The sequence below is a fragment of the Solea solea genome, chromosome 21 (genome assembly GCF_958295425.1).
Source record: "Solea solea chromosome 21, fSolSol10.1, whole genome shotgun sequence".
In the NCBI taxonomy this organism is placed as follows: Eukaryota; Metazoa; Chordata; class Actinopteri; order Pleuronectiformes; family Soleidae; genus Solea; species Solea solea.
This window is the reverse complement of record NC_081154.1, coordinates 7,293,847-7,320,246: the sequence shown is the minus strand read 5'-3', so window position 1 is coordinate 7,320,246 and position 26,400 is coordinate 7,293,847. Positions and strand designations below refer to the sequence as shown.

The window sequence follows — 26,400 nt, the reverse complement described above, 5'->3', positions numbered from 1 at the left end:
CTTTGAAAAGGTTGTCGTGGGTGCGTGTGTGTCTCGTATAAGAGCTCTTGTCAGCAGGACAAAAAAACACTGTGACGATTGTTTGAGTGTCTCTCTCTCAGTGTCTCGTTTACTCAGCTACATTCACCACTTACACCTCAGACATGCGTGATTATTGCTCAGCAGACATAAACCTCTCAGAGGCTGTCAACGCTCGCTCTTGTCTCCTTCAAGTGGACACGTTTTGTGGAGCACGAGGGGGAATGTGTGCACACTCTTCCTCACCCTTTATCTCTCTTTATTTATTTATTCTTTGTCTTTCTTTCTCTCCTTTATTTTAGAGAATGTTATAGCCGCTAGAAAGGTGTCTGGTGGCCTTTAATGAGGAGATTATGAATATTGTTGCGTGTATAAACGTCTCACTGGGTTCTCCTTTGAAATGTAAACAATACACTGATGAAGGTACGCATATAAACCGAGTGGACTTCTGAAAGTCAGTTTCCTGGATATTTAGGTGCAGGTTAAAAGAATAAAACCGGGTGTGAACATTAAAATCAATATCACTCTTTGTTCTTGTCCTGTTACAATAAAGCAGTAAAACCCAGATAGTGATGCCTTGATCGTGTCACCCAGTCTTTCCAATAAACATATAAACAAAACCTTTTTATTTTAATTTACACATGTATTGATTACTGCTGCACTGTCAAAATAGATGTCCTTTTTTTTCCAATTCTAACGCACCCAAAAAAGTAGTTGTGTTAGCTCAGTATTACTGCAGTAACTTATTCATAAAAACTGGAAATTCGCTGTATGATTTCTGTGATGATACGTAAAATATTGGTGGACTGTGTGTTTTGAACTCTGAACTCGATGAAACAATTCCAGAGAACTTCTCTGAACAAGGTCAATAACTTGAATGGCAACATGACACACTGGCACAATTCAGTCTCTCATTGTTGTGAAATTGGCTCAGAATTCATTTTAAATGGGGAAGTGAAAAACACACACACACACACGCGCGTGCGTGCGCGCACACAGCAAAGCACTGCAGTCCTACGCCCTACAGACAGTATGTGCTCTTAGATAGCCTGTTGATTCTGAATAGCAGAACATGTGCTTGTCACTGATAGGCAAATCCTCTGAGGGCCATCAGTGACTTCAGACGGCTCCAGACTGAAGAAAGAACGTCCACAGCATGACTCAGCAGGCTGCACACAGACACAAGAGGGAAGGGATCTCACAGGTAGAATAAAACAAACATGTGCAGCCATTGGAGCACGAAATAAACTATATTACATTTATTTGTTTGCATTTGCCCAATCCTGTAATAAGAAACCCACCTCATTAATTCATTTTCTACCACTTTATCTGCCACATAAAGGTCAAGGGGTCAAGGGGTCAAGCCGCTGGTGCCAACTGACATCAGCACACAGACCAAACAAGCATTCACACTCACACCTACAGTCAATTTAGAGTGTCCAGGTAACCTAATCTGCATGTTTTTGGACTGTGAGAGGAAGCCGGAATACCCCAGAAACTCCACACTGAAAGGCCCTCGGTTTGAGGCAACATCGCTAGCCACTGCCCTCCTACTTATCCCTAGACCCACCTCATATTTGAGTTATTTTACATGCTGTGGACTCTCTGGTGAGTCTTAATTCAAGTTTAAATCGTACTGACCGTCCGGTTAGAGTAATACTCCTGAACTGCAGGCTCTCACTGGGATGTTATTGCGCTTTATTACTGTAATGCAACATGACTGTGGACTGGAGAGAAATCCGTCACCAGCGTGTTGCCTTCTAACGTCCTCCGTCTGTGTCCGACATCCGTCAGCGGGCTGGACATTGCCCAGCACCCCCGCCGCAGCCCAGAGGCAGCATTCCTTCATCTATTAATGTTCTTTCCTGTCTCTGCGGCCATCACTGTTTTCACAGTCCCTTGCCGGAAACCAAATAAATTAACACTGCATTGTTCCACCAGTTACATTCTAGCTGGAAACATCAGCGCAGCGATAGTTTCCTGAAACTCCACATTAATAAGCCGAGGCCAGTGGGTGTGCGTGTGCTCTTGTATTTGTTCCCTCTTCGGGACCTTCTCTTGTATAAACACTGACCTTGTCAGGACCAGAAGTCCTCGTGGAGACCAGAAGGAGACGGAAGGCTGTCATCTTGTGCCACCATGTTTTCGACAGCAGCCTGAACAGACAGACAAGCAAATGTGTACATTTTACTTTTAGAAGAGAAAGCAAACAAAGCAGACGAATGGCATTCTCTCTGGTATGTGAAGGCCACCGTAGTTCCCTGGTGCACTTGGGAAAGGGAGGGCGTCTGTATGTTATTCTATCAAAAATAAAGTTGTCAAGGGAACAGCAAAAACATTAAATAATCTGGTATCTTATCCTAAAATAAAAACTGCAATCATGCAATCACTGCACAGACTCTGGTAAACACAGACTCTTCAAAGGAATCAATCTATGCAAAGGTTCAGAAGGTGTGTATGTGTTGTTGTGGTCAAACCACTTTGTTGTGTCCAATGCGACACCGATATCACGAACTATACCGAGTCAGTCATTTTAGAAACACATTAGTGCTGAGACATTTCAAAGACACAATTCTCCAACTGTGTCACAAATATTATTCTCCCAAAAGGAAGAAATAAACAACACAAACATGACTCAGCTTAAATGCTGTTGCAGATTTTTATTTACATGTTTACAGTCTGTTCATAGTGAAGCGAGCGATAATTAGGATATTTTTGGATTGTATCAGATTTGACATTATTACCTGCCCGATATCCAGGGATTTTGATCGGTATCAGCACCGATTCCCCTCCCTAATCATAACATGAATTTCTGGTCATTGTTTGAGAAAATCTGGGGGTGATGGTAGATCAGAAGGTTGTGGGTTTGATTCCCAGCTCCTCTAGTCTAGTCTGTGTCCTTGGGCAAGACGGGTTGCCCAACGTGTGAATGGATAGGAAAGACGAGTGATAGAAAAATGTGCTGTGAGTGAGTGAGTAAATGGCAAAACTGTAGTGCAAAAAGCAGCTTTGAGTGGTCATCAAGACTAGAAAAGTGCGATATACTGTAAATACAGACCATTTACCAAAATAGGAGTATTTACAGTGTATCTGAAAACACATTGTATGACGTTCACGTTCATGTTTTGTCCCTTTTCTGCAAATGTAAAGAGACCGTCATACACAAACATGATGTGCCTAAACTTTCCCACTCACTGTTTAAAAGCCTGTTTTGTTCACAGTGGAAAGTTTGACACACTCATCTGTTAGGAGATATCCTTGATATCGTCCCCCTCAGATCACTTGGGCCCTAATAGTGCCTCGATTCCGTCGGATGTTTGCCACATTTGGCCATAGCTATTTATTATCGCTGTGTGTGCCCTGCCAGGGCGGCTTGTTTGAGCAGCTAATTGTTCAGATGGACTCCATCTAAATTGGATGATGAGGCAGAAAATCCTGTACTCTTTTGACTAGCATGTGAATACTTTTAAAACCTCGCTATCTTCCATTTGGATATGGCCTAATTGAAAAGCAAATAGTACCCTTGAGTGCACCCATGAATTGGTGAGTGATATCTCCTTAGCTGCCAGAGGAATGAATCTCTCCCGTCGGGCCCCCTCGTCCCTTCTCCTGTTTTCCATTGCTTCAAATGGCCTCTCTTACGCATTATCTATTGAAGCATTGTTTTGGGGATTAATGTTTCGATGTGGATCCTTTTCACACACACAGTAAGTGGTTTTCTGGGACGACTTTAGTCCCCCGCTGTTGACTCACCATATGGGACGCCGAACAAAAGGCGGACGGAGACACTTGACGTACAAAGTGAACTTGGATTTTACAGGATGAGAAATTCATGTGAAGCAAAGTGACAAAGCCAGTGACGACTCCTACAGTTATCAACAATGAGGATATTATCAGTACACAAGTCTCTATATACAAATATACATACTATATTAAACTATTACAGGTTATATAGTGTATTGAATTAGTATGAAAATTGACATTTTCATCTCATCTTCATTCTCAATACAGACCTGTTTGTAGACACAGTAAATAATTACTTACCAACAGACAGACGTTCAAGTAAAAGTGCCAAGTGGTAGCAGATTAAAATACAGAAAACAGGAACAAGTATCCAAAGAAATAAAATCCCCAAATGTGATTGAGCTGAAAAGCTTCAGATTCGGCTGTTCCAGTTTGAAATGGGCAGATTAAGGAAAGAAGGGCCTTATGAATGGAGATGTAATGTGAAAGCTTGGAATCGTGAGCATTTGACCAGAAATGTGCAATAGTAAGTTGTCTTCTGAAAAAAATATGAACTTATTCAAATAGATTCTGTAGCTGGAATTGACGGTTAACCTGAACTACTATGTTTGGTTTGAAAAATACAAATAAAAACACAGGCTTGGGGAGTAAAAAATAACTTGCATATGTTAGCTCTCAAAGAAGAAGCAAATGGAAATGATGCACAGTAAATATTAACAGTACGTATCTCACGCACATTTGTCTTCATAACAAGCTGGTGATTCAAGACGTCCACATTGTCCCTCGACCACATTTACTTGCTGATCCGTGGCATAGGCACTCTCGACAGTCAGTCCCCAGATATAAGATGAGGTAAGATATTGTATAACTGACCCATGCAATACCACAAAAATGTTGAATTATTGTGCGTGGGTTTTCTCTGGATTCTCCAGTTTCCTCCCACAGTTCCAAAGATGTGAGGATTAGGCAAACTGGACACTTTAAATTGCCAGTAGGTGTCAGAGTCAGAGAGTGCATGGTTGTTTGTCTCTATGTGGCCCTGTGATGGACTGGCGACCCCCGCCTTTCTCCCTGTGTCAGCTGGGATTGGCACCAGCGGTAGAAGATGTTAGACACACTATAAATAAAACAGTGATGACACAGATGTTACAGAAAAGGCCAAATACAAGATCATGTTAAGAACCCATGACCACACAGTGAGGAACTGCCTAAAATAGATAAGTAAAAAACAGACGGTGTGTGACTTTAGAGGTTGGAGATGATATGAAAGTCATTTAGCAGGCGACTGAACCTACAACTGAAACACAGCTGCAGCAGTGGTGAGGCAGGAACAGGAAAAGCAATATTATCAATAACTACCAATAGTGAATCGTCCTCACAAAGATTTACATAAGCTTGCATCAGAAATCAGCCTCAGAGGACACTGAAGAAAGTCAAATAGTGTAGAATAAAACAACTTTGCCAAAGAGGATGATTGGACCGACATTAATCAGTTTAGAGCAGTTTGAAGCTTGGATTTCTTTGTCCAACTCTGCAGTTTTGTGTGCACAGGTCAGTAGCAGTTTGTTGGAGTTGCCCAGCAGTGTCATCAGTGCGGCTGCAGCTCTGCAGCTCTGCAGCTCTGCTGACAGGCGCATTATTTTGCGTGTGTTGTCTTTCAAGTGCACTCTTGTTTCACTTCTGTGTTTTCGAGCACTGCCTTTCACAGTGTCTCAGTTGAACGCATGCATGTCCACTCGGCTTCTACCGTCACACTGATGATAGGTGAGCGCTGTTTCTCGGCCTGCGTCTCATTGTGTGTGGCGTCTGTTTATCTCACACGACAGCCCATGGTGAGGAGAACTGTGCTGTGCTCAGCCAATGGAAACTCACCTTTAATGTATTCTGTGCGCTTGGTGGTGATGGTGCAGTGAAGAAAAGAAACGAAAAGAAAGACTTGCAGGGTTTCTCAATCCTGGTCCTGGGGACCCTGCAGTGCCCTGCCTGTTTTAGAAGTGTCCTTGCTCCAACACACCTGATTCATGATTGATTGAGACATGTATCTCAATAAGCATTGTCACTTTTCTCTAACACGTTTGCAGCTTTTTGTTAGTTTTATTTGGAAATTGCAAATGCAAATTGCTTGACACAAATTTTATTTGAATTCTACATTATTTAAGCGGTTTTGCATGCCTTCATCATGCACACAGGAAGTCAATTCCTGCTCCCATCAATGAGCAACCTGTGTGCTGCATGGGAAAGCTGTGACTCCTCTGACATAACACTAACTGTCTTTTTCTAATCATCAACTCATATTTGACTTGTGTGTTGTGTTTGAGTGCTTTATCAAGTGTAGTTTTATCACACTTTATTGTACTGATTAATTCTTATATTTATCATTAGACTATTGTTATTGTGTGTAGTGTAGTTTAGCTTGTAGTTGTCATGTACATGCATTTACATTTGAATGTGTTATTTAGCATGTGGTTCTGTGTTTTAGTGTAGTTTGATCACGTATATGTTATTATACTGTTCATGTAAAAGCCCAACTAGGGACAAGAGTTGCAAACTATAAAAAGACAATTCTATTCACTCATTCATAACCACTGTGGTAAATCTTATATTCTTTTTATTTTCTGTGTTTCTTTTTTGTTTCTCCTCCATGACACCAAGATTTACTAATGCATACCAACATTTAAATGAAGATATTCTGGTATTTCCCTCTCTTTCTACTTGTAAATGTGTCCCCAGTTATATTTCCTGCTGATATTTGCTTTTATCCATGTCACTCCCTTTGCTTCCTCCTCACCTTTCTCCCCCTCCTCCTCCTCCTCCTCCTGCTCCTCTGTGTCTGTGCGGCTGCTGGCGACACTAGTATCGATGTAAGCGATGTTTTCTCTCATTAATTTATCAGCTTAGCGGAGGAGGGAGGCCTCAGCCGGGGGGGAGGAGATAATGGCTTCCATTTGGCCAAGGTCAACAGTCAACACATTCCTCAGTCGTTCAAATATAACCACACATTAACTTGTGTGCGCCAATACCACAGGAGTACCTGCGTGCACAGTGCACACACATGCCAACCCGCACACATCCAATCGATTGTCGTAACACTGTCCTGTCAACGAGGGTTTCATCCATATTAAAGAGGTAATACACTGATCCCTGATCACAAAATCAGCTGAATATCAGAATGCAGATAACAGTCGTTTCCTGCCTGATGTTTTAGAGATGTTTTGGGAATGAGTTGCTCCTGGTTGTAAGGGAGTTATGATCATTCTGTCCAGGGTCATTTTGAAACAGTTTTATGAGCCACAGAATATTTCATGCAGTCTTTTCCTAACACTAAACCTAGGACAGCACTAAAATACATTCTTACAACCAGGCTTATGCTGTGCTACTGCACGGTTAAGTCACAGTGAGGGAAACTGATGATGGATTGAAACAAATATTTGCTTCTTTTTTTTTTTTACAAAGCAGAAATCACCATATTTCCAAAAAAAATGTGAATGATAAAACAATTAACGTGTCAATGGAGCAAAAATTTGTAAAAGTGATTGTATTTCACAGAAAGTTAGGTTGAGTTGAGTTCATGTGATGTTACTCACTAATGCTTTAACATCATGACCGGATATGACCGTAAATATACAGAATTAAAGGTCATTTTTACACATCACACAACTGATTTTTTTTTAACGCTTGAATGTCTTCTTGGTCTTGCCTCACAGTATCTGTCCGCCATACACTCCCTCCCGCTCTCTCGGGACGGCACATCAGTCACTATTAGTCATCCCTAAGACTATAAGAGGAAACTCAGAGGTGACCGTCGCAGTTCTGAAACTGTGGAATGAGTTGCGATCAGTTTGAGATGATAGCCTTTCAATGTTTTTACTTTAAGGAAAAAAAATGTATTTATTTATTTATCAAAAAAATGGCATTGCTATGTGGCCCAGTGAGGTTGGAAAATCACGTGACTTCTCTCAGCCAATCAGGGAAGGTTTTAGGCTCACAGATAGTGATTTAACCCCGTTTGAACCAATAGGTTTAGAGTTAGAGTTAGAGTTAACATTAAAAAATGAATGTTCCTTCAAGTTTATATGTGTTTTTCTTATACTTTTTATATACATATACATTACATTACATTACATGTCATTTAGCAGACGCTTTTATCCAAAGCGACTTACAATAAGTGCCCCACCTGCTAAAAGATATACATCTTTTAGCAAATAATTCACCCAAGCTGGACAAGGAACCATATATGGTAACTCAACATTGATCTTGATTTTCTACGAGAAAATTGAATATATAAAAAGTATTTTGATGACTGCCCGATAAAGGGTTAAAGTACTTTATAGATAAAGTTGGATTGGATTGGATGCAGGGTTACAGGCTTCCACAGTAAAATGCCTTCAAATTTGCAAAACAGAGCGCATGAAAAAAATAAAACCTACAGTAAGTGTGTGTGTGTGTGTGTGTGTGTGTGTGTGTGTGTGAATTGACCACATCAGACAAGCCACTCTGGGACCAGTCGGCTATCTGCTGGACATTTTACCCACCAACTGTGTGCTCTATTCCTCCCCGGTGTTGACTTTACGCGGCACAATTTGTGAACCATTACACAATACAGAGGCCGAGATCAATGTGCATACTGTTGGTTTTGGAATAGTCGTGTATGTGTGAGGCCATTGAACCTCTGTAATGCAACTCAAACAGGTTATGAGGGCAAGGTAGGCGTTGTAGTCTTTTAAATAGCAAAACACCACGCGGAGGTAAAAATGAGTCCCCTAAATTGGCCACATTCTGCGTTTAATTGTCCCAACGACTGTGATTATGCCTTTTATTAAAAAGTACTGTGAGCATATTGTATGGCGATCAATCAGTGGCCTGCTATCAGTCTGCTGTCCCTGCTGTTCTGAAGGTTCACTCAATCATTAACCTAATCTACTTACTGAAAAACTCCCGCTAACAGTGTGTGTGTGTGTGTGTGTGCATGAGAGCTTGGTGATAAGCTGTTTGAAGATGAAGGTGGTGATGGGACAACGATTGACATGGACTAAACTGTTTGCTAATCTGAGGGCTGCCTTTGATTCGTCTAGAAATCAGGAGGCCCCCGAAAAAACGACAGCATGAAGAGCAGTGATTGTGTTTGCATTAATGCGTTCATTCATTCATTTCCTACTGCTTTTACTGGGGGGGGGGGGGGGGGGGTCTTGTTATCTGAGGGTCAGGTGGGGTTGTCCGTCATATCAGAATAAACAGCAACACTAATGAGCTTTTTACATCATCAGTAATAGTGGGTTTTACAGTGGAATGTTTTGATCAGCGATGAGAGGAGTTTCAGATTATAGAGAGCTGTGTGGTAGTCTGTGGGTCAACTTGGATTAAATTAAAGATGGAACATCCGTTGTTATCCATGCTCTGTGTATCAGTGGTAGTGATTTCAGTTTAAAAATGTCAGTTAACTTAACAGATTGAAGTATTGATATAACAGTAATATGAAGCTAATTCAATATCATGATAAGGCAGAGTGGGAAAGTAGTGAATTACATTTACTCGTGTTACTGTGTTACTGTGTGTACTTGTAATTTCTAAAGTCATTTTAAAAATGTGTGATTTTACTTGTTTTTCATCGGTTACTGAGTAAAGAAAAGTTGGCCTGAATTTTCATTTTTAAAAATTCCGGAAACTTTGACAGGTGAATTGGTGCTAATTTTGTGACCTTTGACCCATTTTGACTTATACATCATGTGTTTACATATTTGATTTTGTCAGCACTTTAATTCATAAAGGTTTGCCTTTAAGAAGAAACAAGAAAGAGCCACAACCTTGTTAAAAAACTACTAAGTAAATGTGCTCTGAGTACATATTAAACAAGCTACTTTTACTTAAAAATAGTGGTACTTTTACTTGAGTAGAATATTTCAGTACTCTTTCCACCTCTGATGATAGGGCTATAATTCTCCAGATGATGATGACAGATTGTAATATTGTATTGTTTTTTAAATTAGGTTTTAGAGATGACGATTTACTGATGCTTTATGAAGAATCTAATTTAAAATTAGTTTCTTGTGGAAAGTTAAAAGTGTACAAAATGGCTCAACCTATAACAAAAAACTTTTAATGAATTCAAGCAAATGGTCAAAGTGATTTGTTATTATTGTACAAGTCTTTAACTCATCACAAGTTAGACATTAACACATATAGTTAGCTTCACTGGCTTCACTGTGTAAAAAAGACCCATTTAAATCTAATGGGCAACAATAGAATTAAATGTAATATATTTAAGATGATCAAGAACTGGTCACATTCTGTGCAACTTATGGTAAATCCAATATTGATTATTGTCCAAGTTTAAATGGTCTATAACTATATATGTAAATTTCCTTTTTTTTGTAATTTTACAAAACAGAACAATACAATCCCAGCTCATTTCTCAAATTTATTCTCAGCACAAAATGTTTTTTTCTTTATTATTATTATTATTATTATTATTATATAATGTTATATATACCAAATCATAATTTGGTCTATAATTGATTGTCTTATTATAAGACCTAAGAGCGTTTATTAATCAAAAACGACATACAGTAGCGAAAAACAACAACAACAACAACAAAAATACAACAAACAACAACACGAACACATTATGTTTTATACACAACATCATGACAAGACGGTGTAAACTTCATTACAGCAGGAACTACTCTGTCTGTCTGTCTGTCTGTCTCAGTGACAGTGAGTGAAGAGGCTCCAGCATAATATTAGTCCGCGAGCCTTCATCTTCTTCGTCATCATCATCATCATTCTGTGTCACTGTGTGGATGATGCACGCGCTTTTCAGAACTGCGGGTTCCGTGAGAAGTCATCGTCGTCGTCTTCTATGTCCAGCTCCTGGTCTGTGTCGTCGGACACGTCAGAGTCCAGTTCTGCGTGGAGCTGCTGCTGCTGCTGCGGGGACACGGAGTGCGCACAGCGGCCCACCTGCGCCTGATCGCAGGCCGCGCCTGTGTGTCTGTGCTCCGGGCTCTGCTGGATCCCGCTCGCCTCTGTCCCCTCTGTCCCTTTGTGAGTCCTCATACCGGCGGGACTGTCCTCCTCCAGGTCCCTCTTTCCGCCCTGAGGATTCTCCTGATCGAAATGGACACAGGTGGTTTCATGGATGAGGACATTTTAGTGCGTAAAAAGGACTATTTCTTTTTTTATAATGTGATTTTGTTTGTGTGCTCACCTGTTTCAGTCGTCGCCATTTAGCGCGTCGATTTTGGAACCAGGTTTTAACCTAAAGAAATAAATTAAAAACAGAAAATAATAATTATTATTCTGCTTTTGTGCTTTTTATTTACATTTATTTTACAAGACAGGTACTTTCCCCATATAGAATAACATTTTAAGGCCACTAGAAGTAGGTTTTTAAACTTCACATCTACAGAACAAATCATTTAATGCTCCACTCAGCTCACACTGAGTTACACACATTCTATTTTTCCGGCAGTAATTTAGCCCAGAATACATTTCATTGTTATAATAAATACCACTTTTAACACATTGCATAACATATTTTATGTACTACAGACAACATATAGTCTATTCATTATTATAATACTAATAGAATTAGATGTTATAGTTATAGTGTTTTTTTTCTGCGACGATTAAAGTTTAGAGCATGGATCATTGTTATTAAACAGATGTTTATACAGTTCTTCACTAATATTAATATTAATAATAATGAACTGGCGCTTGTATTGCTATTTACAAGGAGTTTTGAGTGATTTTTACCTATTTAATAACCAATGCATTATTATTATTATTATTATTATTATAATTATTATTATAATTATTATTATTATTATCATCATTAGTAGTAGTATTATGTTTGTCGCATGTTTGTCCCCTTTCATTGTTTCTAAAGCTCATCTTTGTTGAACAACACTCTCCTGTATGAAAGGTGCAATGCATAAAAATAAAACAATACATTTAAAGAGTGTCTGCTCTCACCTGTCTCTCGCTGAGCTGCAGCATCTTGGCCAGTCGCTTCCTCTCTGGAGGAGACAGATACTTCTGAGTCTCAAACTTCTTCTCCAGCTCGATGGTCTGGTCGTTAGAGAAGCGCACCTGTCCGCCTTTTCTCTTGTGTAAGGGCCGCTGGATGAAGGGAGTCCACAGCAGAGGTTTCCCTGTTAGAGGAGAGAAGAGGGAGGTGAGTTCCTGGCGTCTAAAGTGTTCTCATTAACTTTTCAGTTATTAAAATCTCATAAGGTAGAACAAAGTTCAGCTTCTGAGGTGAAACATGAGAGGAGATTGAAAACAAATAAAAGATTCAGTTCGAAATGGAACGAATTTAAAGAAAGTGAACAGAACAGAAAATTAAATAAAAGCCAGACATTTCGATCATGACATCATTTAAACTGAATAAAGATGAATATCCGAATATTTACTAATATAGTGGATTTATTTTATAGTTTTATACATACAGTATATATTTATTGTGGACCACATGAAGAGAAGCAGTAATGTGCATTCTACTAAACTTAACTAAATGAACTAAAATTGAATTCAACCAAATTGTGATGAAGAAGAAATTATTTTAATTAGGATGTTGACTCGAGCTTCTAATGGACTATTCAATAGATTTCCCCGTCGACATAATCGGATTATATGCATAATGTCCCCCTACTATGCTGAGCAAGATTTGTAAGACATTTGTTCTCAAACTTAAAAAAAATAATAATAATTTCGACTTTTTAACATTTCTGCCCATTTTAAACCGATAAATCAGCCTGTTGGAGCCACTTGTGAGTGTATTTTGATCCGATTGGAGTTGCTGAGGCTCAATTCTTAATTGTTTTGATTATATAGAGACAGTCCCAGCTTCTGATTGGCTGGATAATCTAAACTTTTTTTTAATAATTATTAATATAGGATTATTATTATTGCTGTTCTGAGGATTTAAAGTGTTGTGTGTATGTGTGTGTGGGTGAGAGAGAGAAAATGTTTTAGTAAATGTTTGAAATGAAAAATCTTGTCTTCTGCAGTTACTGTTGGCTTTTTTTTTTACGAAATAGACCGAGTAGATTTCCAAGAGACATTATCCCCATGTTTTTGGGAATCTTTAAAAAAATGTTATAGACAGACTATTGTGTAAATCAGATTAGTGCCTTACTGATAATCTTTTTATGAGAACCCTGTGAGGAGAAGTGATTCAGATAAACGAGGACAAACAGTAAAAGTCTCCATGCGTGTTGTGTGACACGCGTGTGCAGCAGGATTAGAGAGAGAAAGGACGCGGCAGTGTAATCAGTGTTGGTTTCCTCTGCTGTTAAATTACCGGGAAAGGCTGCACCTCCACCTCCACCCTCCAACCCTCCACCCCCCCGGCCTGTGCCTGTCTGCATGCGGCTGTCCTTTTGAGGAAGGTCGTGACGGAGTGAAAACTATGGCCAAATATCCGCTGCATGTGCTTCCTGCTCTGCGGTGTGATTATAGGCGATGGCATCCACCAACAGACACCCACGTCCTCCGCGCGCTCTCACTGACACAATGCAACTGTGCCGCAGTCGAAACTGCTGTTGAACACTTTATACTGCTGCACCTTCTGCTGCTCCAAAGGAAGTTAGCTAATCCATGCAGGCCCATGTGATTTGTTTCTCAAAACAAAGACTTTGTAACATTAACAAGAAAAACAACAACAACACGAAGAACACATTCGCACTGTACCTGATGATGACGATGATTTCCCCCCTGAATATGAGAGGGATTTCTACGTGAGAGTATAGTAAAACATTGTCAGAATTCTGACTTTAATCACAGAATTTGACTGTTTTCTGACTCTAATCTCAGAATTGTGACTTTAATCGATTTTTTTCTGACTTCAGTCTCAGAATTATTTGATTTCCTTTCCTTTTCTTCCTTATTGTTTTTATTTCTTTCATTTTTTTTAACATGTGGCCCTTGTAAAAATGATCTTAAAGTTATACAAAAAAGAGGAGAAAAGGAAAATGTATACTTCAAAGGAATAATCATATCAAATGTCTGGACTTAAATAGAATAAAGAAGAGAGTGGACTCATTGTGTTTGTAGATTTATCTTTGTATGCACTTGAATGTTTTTGCCCCATGTAAATAAGTCATGAAAAGATATACATGTTCATTCATGTTCTTCATAATTAAAACAATAAATCATTTTCTCATATCGCATATATCTCCTGGAAATGTTTGGCTTACCCAATCAAAATAATATGAGGTGTATAAAATAGTACAAACATCCCAGGATCAGAGTCCAGGAGTCAAAGTATTATTATGGAACAATCACAATACTGAACATTGAACAAGATCAAATGTTTGATAAACTATGTTTGAACTCTGATGAAGAAACAGGATGTGTCACAATTTGGTTTTTTTACTAATTGTTTTCTGATTTAGTTTATATAAATATGGCATTTTCTTAATTTTGTTGGGATCTTATCAGCAGCGCCGTATTTATTTATAGGTTATTGGTTGTTCTTGCCTTTATTTATACTTTGTCTAATGCTTTTCTTTGAGTGTGTATACTTATACTAATGTTATTTGTTTATTGAGAGCACAATCACCTGAATATGAGTTGTACAGTTTATATTCATATCAGGAGCATGGAACAAGTGCACCACTATGTTTTAGAGTTTTAATTCTCCTATACGTGCTTGAGGGAAAAGTGAAGGAGACAGCAAAATCAGAAATGATCCTGCACACTGGACTTTTAATTTTGTCGGAATAAAATTCAGTTGGAGGAATTTTTTTGCAGTGTCCTATAAGATGCTCTTGCAACTTTGTTTCCTACATGCCAGTGTCCTTAAATGTGTCCTAAGAGGAAATGATATTCAATGCTGTATAGAAAATGCCAGTCTTGGCGATAGAAAGTGATGCTGTGCTGTAAAGGACGTCCCTGTATGTGGGCTGGAGTGACTTTTATTCACATTTTTTTTTGTTTCAGGTCACCCCTGTTCAGTCTTTGAAAAACACTCTCCTGTTTGTATGAAAGCTGCAATGCAAAACTACAAACAAACAATAACTCCATAATTAAGGTCATTTAGCCGTTCTGCCACAACACATCCCAACAGTAACGTCACTGTCTACCTTCAAATCCCGATTTAAACTTACTTATTCAGATTCGCCTAAACAAGTTTTTTTTTTAAACCTCCATGTGAAAAAAAAGGTCTTAATTTTTTTTCATCTTAAGTTTTAACCTTTAACTTTTTAATTTGTCTGTTTTAACTTATGTGTGAGTGACCTTGAGTGTTAGAAAGGCGCTTACAAATAAAAAAAACGTAGTATTATTATTTAGGACTGCAAACAGCAATTATTTTCATAATCGATTAATCTGTTTATTATTTTCGAGAAATCGTTTGGTCCATAAAATATCAGAAAATGTTAAAAAAAATGTTGATCAGTGTTTGTCAAACCTGGAAATGATGATGTTCTCGAAATGTCTTGTTTTCTCCGCAAACCAAAATGATTCTGTTTTAATGACGTCTTTGTTATGCGGAGCAAAGAAACAAGAATATGTTCACATTTAAGACCCTGAAACAATCAGAAATCTGGTTTCAATCAAGAATAGTTGATGATTAATTTAGTAATCGATTCATAATCGATTAAATGAGTAATTGTTTCAGCTCTATCATTATTATTACTTTTGTTGTGCGCATAGGTGCCTTTTTAATTGTGGCCCCTGCCCTTCCAAAATATCTGTGCACGCCACTGACTCATCTTTACAAAGATAGTTTTTAAATAAGTGTGTGTGATGTTCTGACACATTATTATTGTCTTATCATAAATGACGCTGCTTTTGCGTCACTCTGCAGCCCTTCCTCTCTTATTATCGTCGCCCACGGCTCTTTTGGGCTCCTGTAAATGAGACTTTATCTTCTTTTTTTTCTTCTCTCTGAGATCCCATTAGTCGTGACTCTAGTGCAGCTCTCTCTGTTTTGGCTTTATTTTCTTTTTCGCCGCCAACCATAAAGAAAGTCAGCCACATCCTCGCTGGGCCAGCCAGAGGAAGTGTAACAATATGTGAAAAACGGATCCCGGGCTATCAGAGGCCGAGTGTTTCCTGAATATGTCTGTATTGAGGATGTCGATAAAATAATCAGCAGCGTGCAGCGGGCTCCCGAGGAAGCGGCTGGCCGGGGTGAGCCAGGAAAACATTTAACAGCTTCTGAAACCAGATTTACTCCTATCGACAGGCTCACGGCTTCCGCTATTAACGGAAAGGGCCCACTCGTTGAGCGCAACACACACACACACACACACACACACACACACAAAAGTCAGGCAACACTGAGCACCAGAGAGTGCAGCGTGCAAACAAGTTTCACCCAAATAATAAGAATAGTCATAATAATGAATCAGAGTAGATCTAAATCAGATGTGTTGCTTTTATTTAAAGCATTTGAAACATGGCACTGATCTGATTCTACAGACTTTAAATGTGTCCCCTTATCTCTTTAATCTTTTTATTTGTTCTGCTCGCTCTGTGTAATGTCTTGGTTTTTTTTATGTCTCTCTACTCTATGCTTTCTATTTATTTATTTAGTTTTGATTGATTGTGGTTGTGATTTTTGCTGTGGGTGCGATCTGAGGGAGAGATTATAGCAAGTGATTTAGAGTCCAGATATGTTTATTGTTCCTCTGATGTTTCCAGAACAATGGGAATCAGGAAAAACGAGTCAAGGTTACCAACCATGCACCCCCTCTCACACCAGCACCACCACCACCAGCAGCAGCAGCAGCAGACTGAGTGCAGTGAATAAACTCGCTGTCACTTTTGCCCTAAATCTGTCTCTAACACTGACAGAGTGACTCAGATGTTCATGGTCAGACTTGAGGCAACAAAACAAAAAGTCATGCAGAGCCTGTGTGGACTGTCCTGACACGCGTGGACGACCAAGCGTGATAATACTTATGCAAAATGGTTTCGTTGACTCTGAAACGTCAAGTGTAAAAATCGTCTTTACTGTTTTCTTTTGCGCCGAATTTAGATTCATCGCAGAGAAAAAAACAGCAACATGATGGAAATGAAAACATGAAAAGTGGAACAGAGTTGACTCCACGTGAACAACAGACCGACAGAGTCATGAGGACAACAGTATAGACTCACAGAAAACAAATTGAACACAAATGAATATTTATTCTATAATAATAATAATCCATGACTTTTACGCAAAAAAAAAAAAACAACAACTCACCGAGAGGGTCGCGCCTGAGCAGCGCCTGTGCGTACTCGCCCATGGAGCGGTGGTGGTGCTGGTGGTGGAACGGGTAGATGGGGCCAGCGAAAGCACCGGCTGAGGCGTAGGTCGTCGCTAACGTCGCGGCGTGGTGCGTCAGTGCCGGGTGGATCGGCGTGGGTTCATAAATCGGCGTCCGGTACGGCGAGATGAGACTCGTGAAGGAGGAGTTGGGCGACGCGAGGGTCGGTGTGGGGATGACCGGCGTCGTGGAGGAGGACGACGAAGAGACGGATGAGGAAGACGAAGAAGAGGAGGGTGAGAAGGTGGAGGACGCACTTCTGCCCAGAATGTCCTCGATGTAGAAGGGAGTCGGATGTGCGGCTTGGATGGGAGTCGGTGCGTAAAGCGGGACGCTCATGGTGCCGTTTGCCGTTTCAGACTGGATGAACTGCGTCGCTGCCTCGTCTCCAAACAGCTTTTCTCTTCAGCGACAATGTCTCAGAAAAAAAGTTTTTACATACCATCAACCATCTACTCTTACTCTCAGCTGAAACTTCAGAGCGTGCGCACACACTGGCTCGTGGAGAAAAGAGACCGTTATAGTGTTTTTGGTCATCAAATTGCGCTGGTGAACGAGCTGGCACTTGATCCAACTGTTGGGACTGTTATCTGGCAGCAGGCGCAGGAGGGAGGAGATAAGTGCACGGCCAACTTCCTGCAGGTGGCCAGCGGCCATTCCTGATTGGCCGACTCTCTGCTCCAGTCGAGCCCCAGTAATCAGATGACAAAAGACGAAGCAGATGATCAGAGCATTTGAGGAGAAACAGCAGCTTCAAGCGACCGGAGTGAGGTGAAAGCTACACAAAAAAAAGGAATCACAGAATTGATTGTTTTAAGGACGCACATACACCAGTCATATATCAGCATATAAGATGATTTTGCCACAAAATGATAATACAATTAGACTATAATTAAGAGGGAACATGAATAAAAAGTTTCAAATCCACATTTTAATAAATAACAGCTTTTAAAATCAGTAACTAATACGATTTATTTCTTCTTATGTTCAATTATATTGCAAATATAATTATGAACAAAATTGCTTCAGGTAAAATCTTACCCGAGTGTTAACCACAGATGTGGACTATGATCATGTAATATTGCAACTGGATTATTCTTCACGATGCATATTTTTGTAAACAACATTTGAATGTTTCTCGTCTCTCTATATAATGCTCCCATTATGTGACAATTTATACTGTATATATGTGGAATACTACAGGAAACTACTGAACTATACTAAAAAAGGGGGACTCCACATATTACAATGTGATAATGTGGTGATTGTGAAGTGATCACTCATTATGTGTTTTATCGTGTGTCTCTATTGCCATGTGTTAATATCAGAGGGAGGACGTATCTGCTGCTTCTTATCTCCTGTCCTGTATTTGTATTGAGTTGGTCTGTTCCTCTCAGATACTAGACCTAGAAACACACACGCACGCACACACGCACACACACACACACACACACACACACACACGACATAAGGACAAAAAGCAGACATAGCGAGAAAAAGTAGATGACAACTCACTGGTGATCAAACTGTAACTCTAGATGGGATGATACAGCGATACTGATATCACAAACTCGATGCCGATATTAGTCCAATACAGTCATTTTAGACAATTATTATGAACCTATGAAGCTGTAAACAACACATTTGTGCTGAGTCATTTCAATGACATAATTCTCCAACAAATATTGCTCTCCCAAAATTATTGACATTTTACAGTGTGTGCATATCTTTATCCATCTGATATCCAATCTAGTCATTTTGACTATTATCGGACCAATGCTGATGGATTCCGTTTCCAAAAATAGGAGCATGCCATTCAAATTCCTATAATATCTATATATTTGAAAAGGGATTTCACATTACGCGCAGTTCATGTTTTGTTTATTATGATTTTTGGATTTTCTGTGCAAAATCACATCCTGTAATTTTTGGACCGATCTGATTCCCATGCCTATTCCTGATGCAATAGTATGATTTTACCATTATTATGCAGCGTTTTGACGTTTAAAGGGGTTCTAATCGTTCAGAGTGAAATACATAGTAGAAAAGTGTTATTTTAACACCAAAAGAGTTAAATTCAACACTATTCCAGTATGGGTTTGGTGCACATGATACTGTGTTTTGTGATCTAATTTGTCCTCATACTGTAAAGAAAACAGCACCTGAATCCATGCGTAAAAGTGAAACAATCACAACGGTTTGACCGTGGAAACCAAATATCCATTCCTGAAATGAAAAGGGCCTTTGACCAATCAAACAGTTCGGTGTTATCTCACACGTGTTAAATACCGTTTAACTGCAATCCACAGGCTTTAACGGCGCAGCTGAACAGCGAGTGATTAACTCACGATTTGAATGTTTGGAGTTTTCCTGGCTGAGGTGATACATTTATGATAGTGGCTACAAATGCAAATGGAGTTTTAATAGCACACGCGCACACACACACGTTTCCGTAAAGCATTTAAACCAGGGGTCTACAACCTTTAGAATGGAAATGGTTCATGGCCGTTATCTGGAGCCGCAAAAAAAACCTATTTGACCCTTAAAATGAAGATAATATCATGTATAAAGATTTTTCTATACATATATTTAAACTACAGTTAGTCGCATTCATTTAAGAAAACTATTGAAAGTGTAGAAAAAAATTTAAATAAAACTATTTCTATGTAGTTTATGCGTGAAAAAACCTACCTGGCATAAGTACATGAATCTAAAAAAAAAGTGTCCAAGACTCCAAATGTGTCCTTCTGAAGAAGGACACATTTACAGTTGTGACGTGCAACATATCAAAACACTTTAATTTATGCCTTTATATCTGCAAGAAAAAGTGTGGAAAAACATGAACACAAAAGAGCCACAGGTTGCAGAGCCCTGGTTTAAACAATCACTGATAAGCGTGCGCGCTTCCAGCGCTGCTGCGCGTGCACGATCACCCCTTTCTTTTCTGCCATGCAGGTGAATTAACCTCAGCTTAGGGCGGAGACCTCATCATCGCCTCCCGCTGATAAACGTGCGCACAAATAGAAGCCGATATTGGTTCGATTTTTCTGACGCGCCTTTAAAGCGCGCGCCACTGACTGCCAACTTTCTAACGGCCGCAATTTAGATAAAGTGGACTCAGAGAGCAAACACGGACGTGATCAGCCTTGAAGACATGAAAGAAGTCACCAAAAAGGCTAATATTTGGACCGAGACAATGATTACTGCTCATTGATCCAGCCTACGCGTCCCGTGGCGTCAGACTGCTGTCCAGGAACGATTGATAAGTGTTGGTGCTGCAGCTCCGCGGCAGCTGGCGCCATATATCTGTCCAGGAACAAGCCCGAGGAGATACAGGCCCGAACACAGGCTGTCCCCCTGCAGGGCCGGACCTATGGCCACTGTGGTGTAGGGGTGGGAATCTTTAGGTGCCTCACAATTACGATTCAGGGGCCACGATTCAATTATAAAACGATTATTGATGCACGTACAATCAGTCTTTTGAAAAGTCTCTGTCTCACCGTGTGATCACTTGCAGTGCATTTGTAATGCGAAACCCAAGTTACAACTGCACTGTAAAAAAGTAACATCTTAAACCACAATTCACATATTTAAGTGAATCATGCTTTTACGTGCAATATGTTGAACAGCTCAGCATCGTTAGCAGCCCTGTGGCTCTCATTTGGAGCACATGTAACATTAGTCAAGCTGAGCTTCATGTTCATGGGCCGTAACCATAAAACCAGGTCTTAACCCTCAAAAAGCCCTTTAAGGGATGACAGAATGTGAGGACCAGTGAAAGTGTCCCTAACCTTAACAATCACAACTAAATGCCTAACCCTAATTCTAATCCTAACCCAAAAATCAAGTCTTAACTCATAAAAAGCTATTTAAAGGCAAATCCCCACTTTCCCAGAATGTCCTCACACTGATTCACACAGCCATTTAAAAACAATATAGCAAACAAATGATCACCACAGTGGTTAACACGTATTGACAAAGTTATCATGTTTTCACACCAGAGCTTGATCATTTCAGTACACTTGATTGGCAGCAATGGGAAGTGAAAATGTTCTTTATTTGATTTTAACTCACTGGGTTTGGTGCCATCGGGTTAATTCCAGCACCAAAGAGGGTTTACTTGACATTCGGACCTGTCATGGCAGGAAAAAGGCACAAGTTTAACAAAAAAAACAAAAAAACAACAAAACACAAAGTGTCAAGCGGAGCTTCATGTGTTCACTTCACCACGTGCCGCAGGTGGCCCCTGGGCCGTAGTTTGGACGCCCCTGGCTTAAACACACGCACACTGCATGTGTACGTAGACATTTTGTTGTCCTAAGCAAGATTGGCTCTGGTCACCTAACACATGCCACACAGTGGTTTGTAGAAAATACTCTGCATAGTCATAAATAGTATTATATGGTAATATAAGTGTGTGTAATATAGAGAATAAAACTACACTTGATTGGCAACAACATGAAGTAAAATGTTCATTTGATCATGACTCACTGGTTTTGATGCCATCTTGTGAATTCCAACACCCAAAGAGGATTTACTTTACATTCGGACCTGTCACGGCAGAAAAAAGGCACACGTTTAATTAAAAAAAAATAACAATCAACATTTATTCTCAAGTGTCTCAAAAAGAGCAGATTTTATTTATTACTCCTGGGCTGTACTGAATACAAATTATTCCTAGCTTTTGCTTTAAGGAAATGAAGAAATGACAGTACAAGCAGAGTAAATAACAAAAGAAGACTTGTTAGTTTCACTTAGACATTTATTTAATCTGAAAACAAAGAACAGATGACATTAGTCATGCTCTACATGGAACAACTTTCAGATGTGGTGCATTTGAAAAGAAAACAACAACACTGTATTGGAAGAACAGATAACGTCCCTTTGGATATGAGAATTTTTTTCTTTCAACCTTTTCACAAAATGAAAAAGCTTTTGTGTGTGTACTGAGACCATTTAAATGGAGGCCAAGCTATACAGGTGTTCTCACATCTGTTAACAGTGATATACCATTGTACTAGAGTATAACTGAAGATTCTGCATCTTCACAGCACAAAAATAACACAAGAATCCAATGGCGTTTGAAGTTTTTCTCAATGATTCGTTTGTCAATTTCAGACTGTTTGAACGTCTCTCCATTATCTATACTATGAGCTCATGGACACGGAGGCTGAGGTTGGCGTGTGGTTGCCAGTTTCTAAAACTGAATATTTACCCAAGCAAATAAAAAAACAGAATCCTCAAAATGTGGATTCAAAAAATGTCAGTGAAACTCAAAAGGAAAAAAAAAAGGTATTGGAAACAAGTCAAGCGAGTATCATGTCTTGTTTTCAACGTGGTTCACACTGTTTTTCTCTGATGGTTCCTCTGATAGTTCCTCTACTGGTTGGTCTGACATTTTCTCTGCTGGTTGGTCTGATATTTTCTCTGCTGGTTGGTCTGATGGTTTCTCTGCTGGTTGGTCTGATGTTTTCTCTGCTGGTTGGTCTGATGGTTTTGTGCTCTGCTCTGATACAGAGCAGGGCTGCATAGAGCACACAATATGTTCCAGTGTCCACTTCTCCTCAGGCAAAGCATGCTCCTCCAGGGTAAACTGACCCTGCTTGGTCCGCACCAGCGTCTTCACGTGAGCACAGGACGACAGAGCTGCAGCACAGAGACACTAATTAGGCGGTGTTTGGAAGAAGATCTGCTGCTTTAGTGTATTGACAACAAAAGAACAAGGCTTTACATACATTTACTGTACTGATACATACTGATATTTAATCATACTTTTGGAATTATGAGGATCAACATTAAAAACAACCCTAAAGCCAATAGTTAACTACAGAGAAGAGCCATAAAAAATGTGCAACACAAAATCCATTGTTTAAAAATAACAATAATTTGATCATTTGGTTTATATGATTTCAGAGACTCATACCAAATAGGGCAGAAAAAGAATATCTAAATGTATTGTTGCAGTTACACTAGAGAATAGTGCAAATATGAATTTAAGGACGATGTTTTTGAGGAATAGGAAAAGTTAAATTAAAGCAGACAAACTTGCTGTCCGCCCATTAATATCAACTTATGAGTTATTTCCGCATGGTTTTCATTTTACATCATGAATACCTTTATATTAAGAACTATTTAGTCGTTACACATCAAAACAAACACTTTTATTTTGAAATTATGTGAAGTATCATCAGAAATATTATTTTGATGTCTGTTTGACTTTATTTCACTTCACCGGCCCCCTACTGACCAAACACTCATTTGAATTTGACACCCCTGATTTAGAGTAAGTCTGTGTTATACATATAAGAATATGTGTGTATATATTTTTTTCCTGGATTTTGCCCCCTTTTTTTATTCCTTTCTTCTGAAGGAAGGTGTATTTTGGGGGATTGTAAAGGATATAATACTTTGCTTCTGTGTGTGCCTTGTTCAATCACTGCTGTGTAACAGTGTGTGCGTGTGCAATATGATGATACTCACCCTTTCCCAGGTCATCCACCAAGCTTCTGACGTAAAATCCACCACCACACTCAATATCTATCAAGGAAACACAACTTATGTGATTTGCTTTTCATTTAGCATAAAAAAAAGAACACAGAAAAAGCAGAACATCACAACCACAATGTCGTTCAAAGACGTCGGCATTGAAGGGAGAAGAGGAAAAAGAAATACTTTATTATGCAACATATGTGTGGGTGTGGGTGTGTGTGTGTGTGTGTGTGTGCTTACCCAGAGTGAACAGAGGAGGCTTGAACTCCTGCAGGGTCAGGTTGTACACAGTCACTGGTCTGGCAGGTTTGGCCTCGACCTTGTGACCTTGCTTCAGCAGGACAGACAGACGCTGGCCGTCCTTCTTCAGAGCCGAGTAGCTGCAGTGACACAAAACAATAAATCACGCCACAATGAAGAGGAAACTGCACCAAGAAAAGTCTAAGAGCTAGTGACATCTACAGGTTGTAAAGTTCACTACACCACAGTAAACACCTTCACAGTTTAGACTCATTTTTACTGATGTGAAATGGTTACAGTTTCTTAGTAGCAACTGGAAAAATAACAAAAACAAAAGGCTCTTTTACATAAAATGTATTAATTTATTCTCTATAAGAGAAACACTAGACCTTGTTAACTTTCACATACACAAGTTACTTGTGTAGGGGGTACTTTTTCTGATTGATACTCACAGTGGAGGAACTTGCATGATGTCACCAGTGAAGGACTTCAGCTTCTCCTCCATGTCCACCCTGGTGATGTGATCTGTTGTTAAAAAGAAACATTACAAACATAGAGTTTACGTTCCAGCAGACATTGTATCTTGGGTGAATACATTTTAGACAGACGGCGATATGAAACTGGGACAAGACGTGATTTGTGGTCACTGTATTACCGAAGTCTTTCTCCAGAGTCACTTTGCCAGTAGCATCAAGTGTGTCTGTTGCTTTGCCCAGTTCACCCACAGCAACATATTTCTGGAAAAAAAGAAAAAAGTGATGACCCTTGTCTATCTGGCTGGAGCGATAATAATAGCCAATATACCATAATTAGTAGTATCAGTGTATACTGTATGTCAGCTGATTCATAAGGAGAAATGTCAGGTCTGAAAAAGTTTAGATAGTTAACAAAGACCGACCTTAACCTAATCTTTGACTTTCTCTCCACCAGCTGAGATCAGTACACATTAATAATGAAGTCAGATTATGACACATATATATATATATATATAAAAGACAGAACAACATTAAATGCATGTATCCATTAATTAATTAATTAAATGAATGTCTGTCTGACTGTTAATTGCATAACTGTCCAAACATGGCAGGCGACTTATTAAAAGGCACCAGCTAAACGAGCCACCACCACCCATCCCACATGGAGAAATGACTGATGACGGACGTCGCCCTCTACCTTCCTTTGATCTGTATGTACACGTGAATGTTCTTTGTTAAAAGGACACACCAAGTGTGTGCAGTGTCAATTTCGACTTTGCAAAGGATGTCTCTCCTTCTGTTCATTACATATCTGTCAAACGGCTGACTTGACAGGCTTCAAACCTGGCAGGTGACTGACTAAGGGGCACCAGTGTGTGCAGTGCCATGGAAGGGAAAGGGTACGGGCGCAAAGATATGTGAAGAGATGTGTTATTATGGCCCATTTAAACAGTGCACTTTAAACAACTGCAAAAAATCTTACCTTTGAACCGGCTAACATGGTACTGAGTGTTTTTGTGCCTGTTCCAACACCAACAACTGAGAGGAACAAAAACAGTGTAAGTTAGAGTCCTGAAGGAACATTTCTACATGTTACACCAAAAGACATAATTGGTCAACATAGCGGAGATCTTTGCCATCTTTGAAACCTGTTAAGAGTTACAGTACAGTACATGTTTTCCTTTTCTTTTCACAGCAGTTTTCGTCTGCATAATGTTGCAATATGGCTGTCTTCTCCCTCCTCTCTTACACTTGCAAAGCATGCTCTGGCTGATTTGTAACTTCAGGCTGCTTTAGAATCATGGCAGTGCAAAACCGCGGCTTGATAAAGCAAGGCCCTTGCCAATCATACGAACAAAGGTCTTATTCCAAGCAGGCAGACTATCTCTTGTTTCTGTGCACTTCTATGACAGTTCAGGACAGCCACTGACATGTTTTACCATTTTATGGAACAGAAGAAAATTCACAGATTGATCAATAATAGGCAAATTGAAAGAAAAAATTATATAAAATAAAAAATAAACATGTTTTTGGTTGACTGGCGAACTGTCCAGGGTGTACCCTGCCTACTGCCCTATGTCAGCTGAGATTGTTTTCTAAGCTCTAGGGAGCCAGTGTAGAGGGGCAGAAGAACCACATGAGGCTCTCGAGCCGCAGGTTGCAAACCCCTGGTGTAGTGGAACATGAATCGTATCGTAAAGAAACCCTGTGATTTCCACTATTAAGCCAGTCACCTCGGGGAACATGGTACAGTCCACTCACCCAATACCCCACTGGCAGCACTGTCTAGAGTCCCTCCATGTCCCAGTTTTAGACTCTGTTTCTTTCTCTTCCGCGGGTTTGCGTTTTTAACACCAGCCTCTGAAAGATAATAAACACAGAACACAAACATGTCACTGTCAGCCTTTTCTTCGGTTGACGAGGGACTTCTTCGTTGTTACTGTCAGCTGCTGCTACCTTTGAGCAAAGTCTCTTTGAGTGTATTCAACACGTCCGCAGATGTCGGTCCCTGTTTTTTATAAATAGCAAACAATCCATTCAAAGACTGGAGTTTAGCCAGAGAAGAGGTTATCGGTGCAGCGCTGCCGGCCATGCTCGTTTCAGACTTCTTCTTCGACGGTGGTTTAGAGAAGCAGTGTTGCGCCACTGCCATCTAGCGACATAACTAGTAAATGGCA

At 39.7% G+C, this 26,400-nt stretch overlaps 2 protein-coding genes across 2 annotated transcripts; both read right to left on the bottom strand.

Moving 5' to 3' along the window:
• Positions 1-9,840: 9,840 nt before the first annotated feature.
• hhex (hematopoietically expressed homeobox) lies at positions 9,841-17,591 on the bottom strand. Its single transcript, XM_058621194.1, has 4 exons — positions 16,955-17,591; positions 11,734-11,912; positions 10,967-11,017; positions 9,841-10,866 (listed from the first exon to the last, which is right to left on the bottom strand). Exons 1-4 carry the CDS (start codon positions 17,355-17,357, stop codon positions 10,576-10,578), a joined length of 924 nt encoding a protein of 307 aa, XP_058477177.1. The 5' UTR covers positions 17,358-17,591; the 3' UTR covers positions 9,841-10,575.
• A 4,694-nt stretch (positions 17,592-22,285) lies between these two features.
• Positions 22,286-26,390, bottom strand: trub1 (TruB pseudouridine (psi) synthase family member 1). The gene is made up of 8 exons (XM_058621189.1): positions 26,180-26,390; positions 25,985-26,083; positions 25,206-25,261; positions 24,403-24,484; positions 24,200-24,272; positions 23,748-23,887; positions 23,499-23,555; positions 22,286-22,664 (listed from the first exon to the last, which is right to left on the bottom strand). Exons 1-8 carry the CDS (start codon positions 26,373-26,375, stop codon positions 22,336-22,338), a joined length of 1,032 nt encoding a protein of 343 aa, XP_058477172.1. The 5' UTR covers positions 26,376-26,390; the 3' UTR covers positions 22,286-22,335.
• Between the last annotated feature and the right edge of the window lie 10 nt (positions 26,391-26,400).

Coding starts and splice junctions, on each gene's coding strand:
- hhex (XM_058621194.1), bottom strand. CDS start 17,357: ATGAGCGTCCCGCTTTACGCACCGACTCCCATCCAAGCCGCACATCCG. Junction 11,018..11,733: donor TGCAGCTCAGCGAGAGACAG/GTGAGAGCAGAC, acceptor TTATTTCTTTAG/GTTAAAACCTGGTTCCAAAA. Junction 10,867..10,966: donor AATGGCGACGACTGAAACAG/GTGAGCACACAA, acceptor CATTTCGATCAG/GAGAATCCTCAGGGCGGAAA.
- trub1 (XM_058621189.1), bottom strand. CDS start 26,375: ATGGCAGTGGCGCAACACTGCTTCTCTAAACCACCGTCGAAGAAGAAG. Junction 26,084..26,179: donor CAAAGAGACTTTGCTCAAAG/GTAGCAGCAGCT, acceptor ATTATCTTTCAG/AGGCTGGTGTTAAAAACGCA. Junction 22,665..23,498: donor GGTGGATGACCTGGGAAAGG/GTGAGTATCATC, acceptor TCTGTGCTGCAG/CTCTGTCGTCCTGTGCTCAC.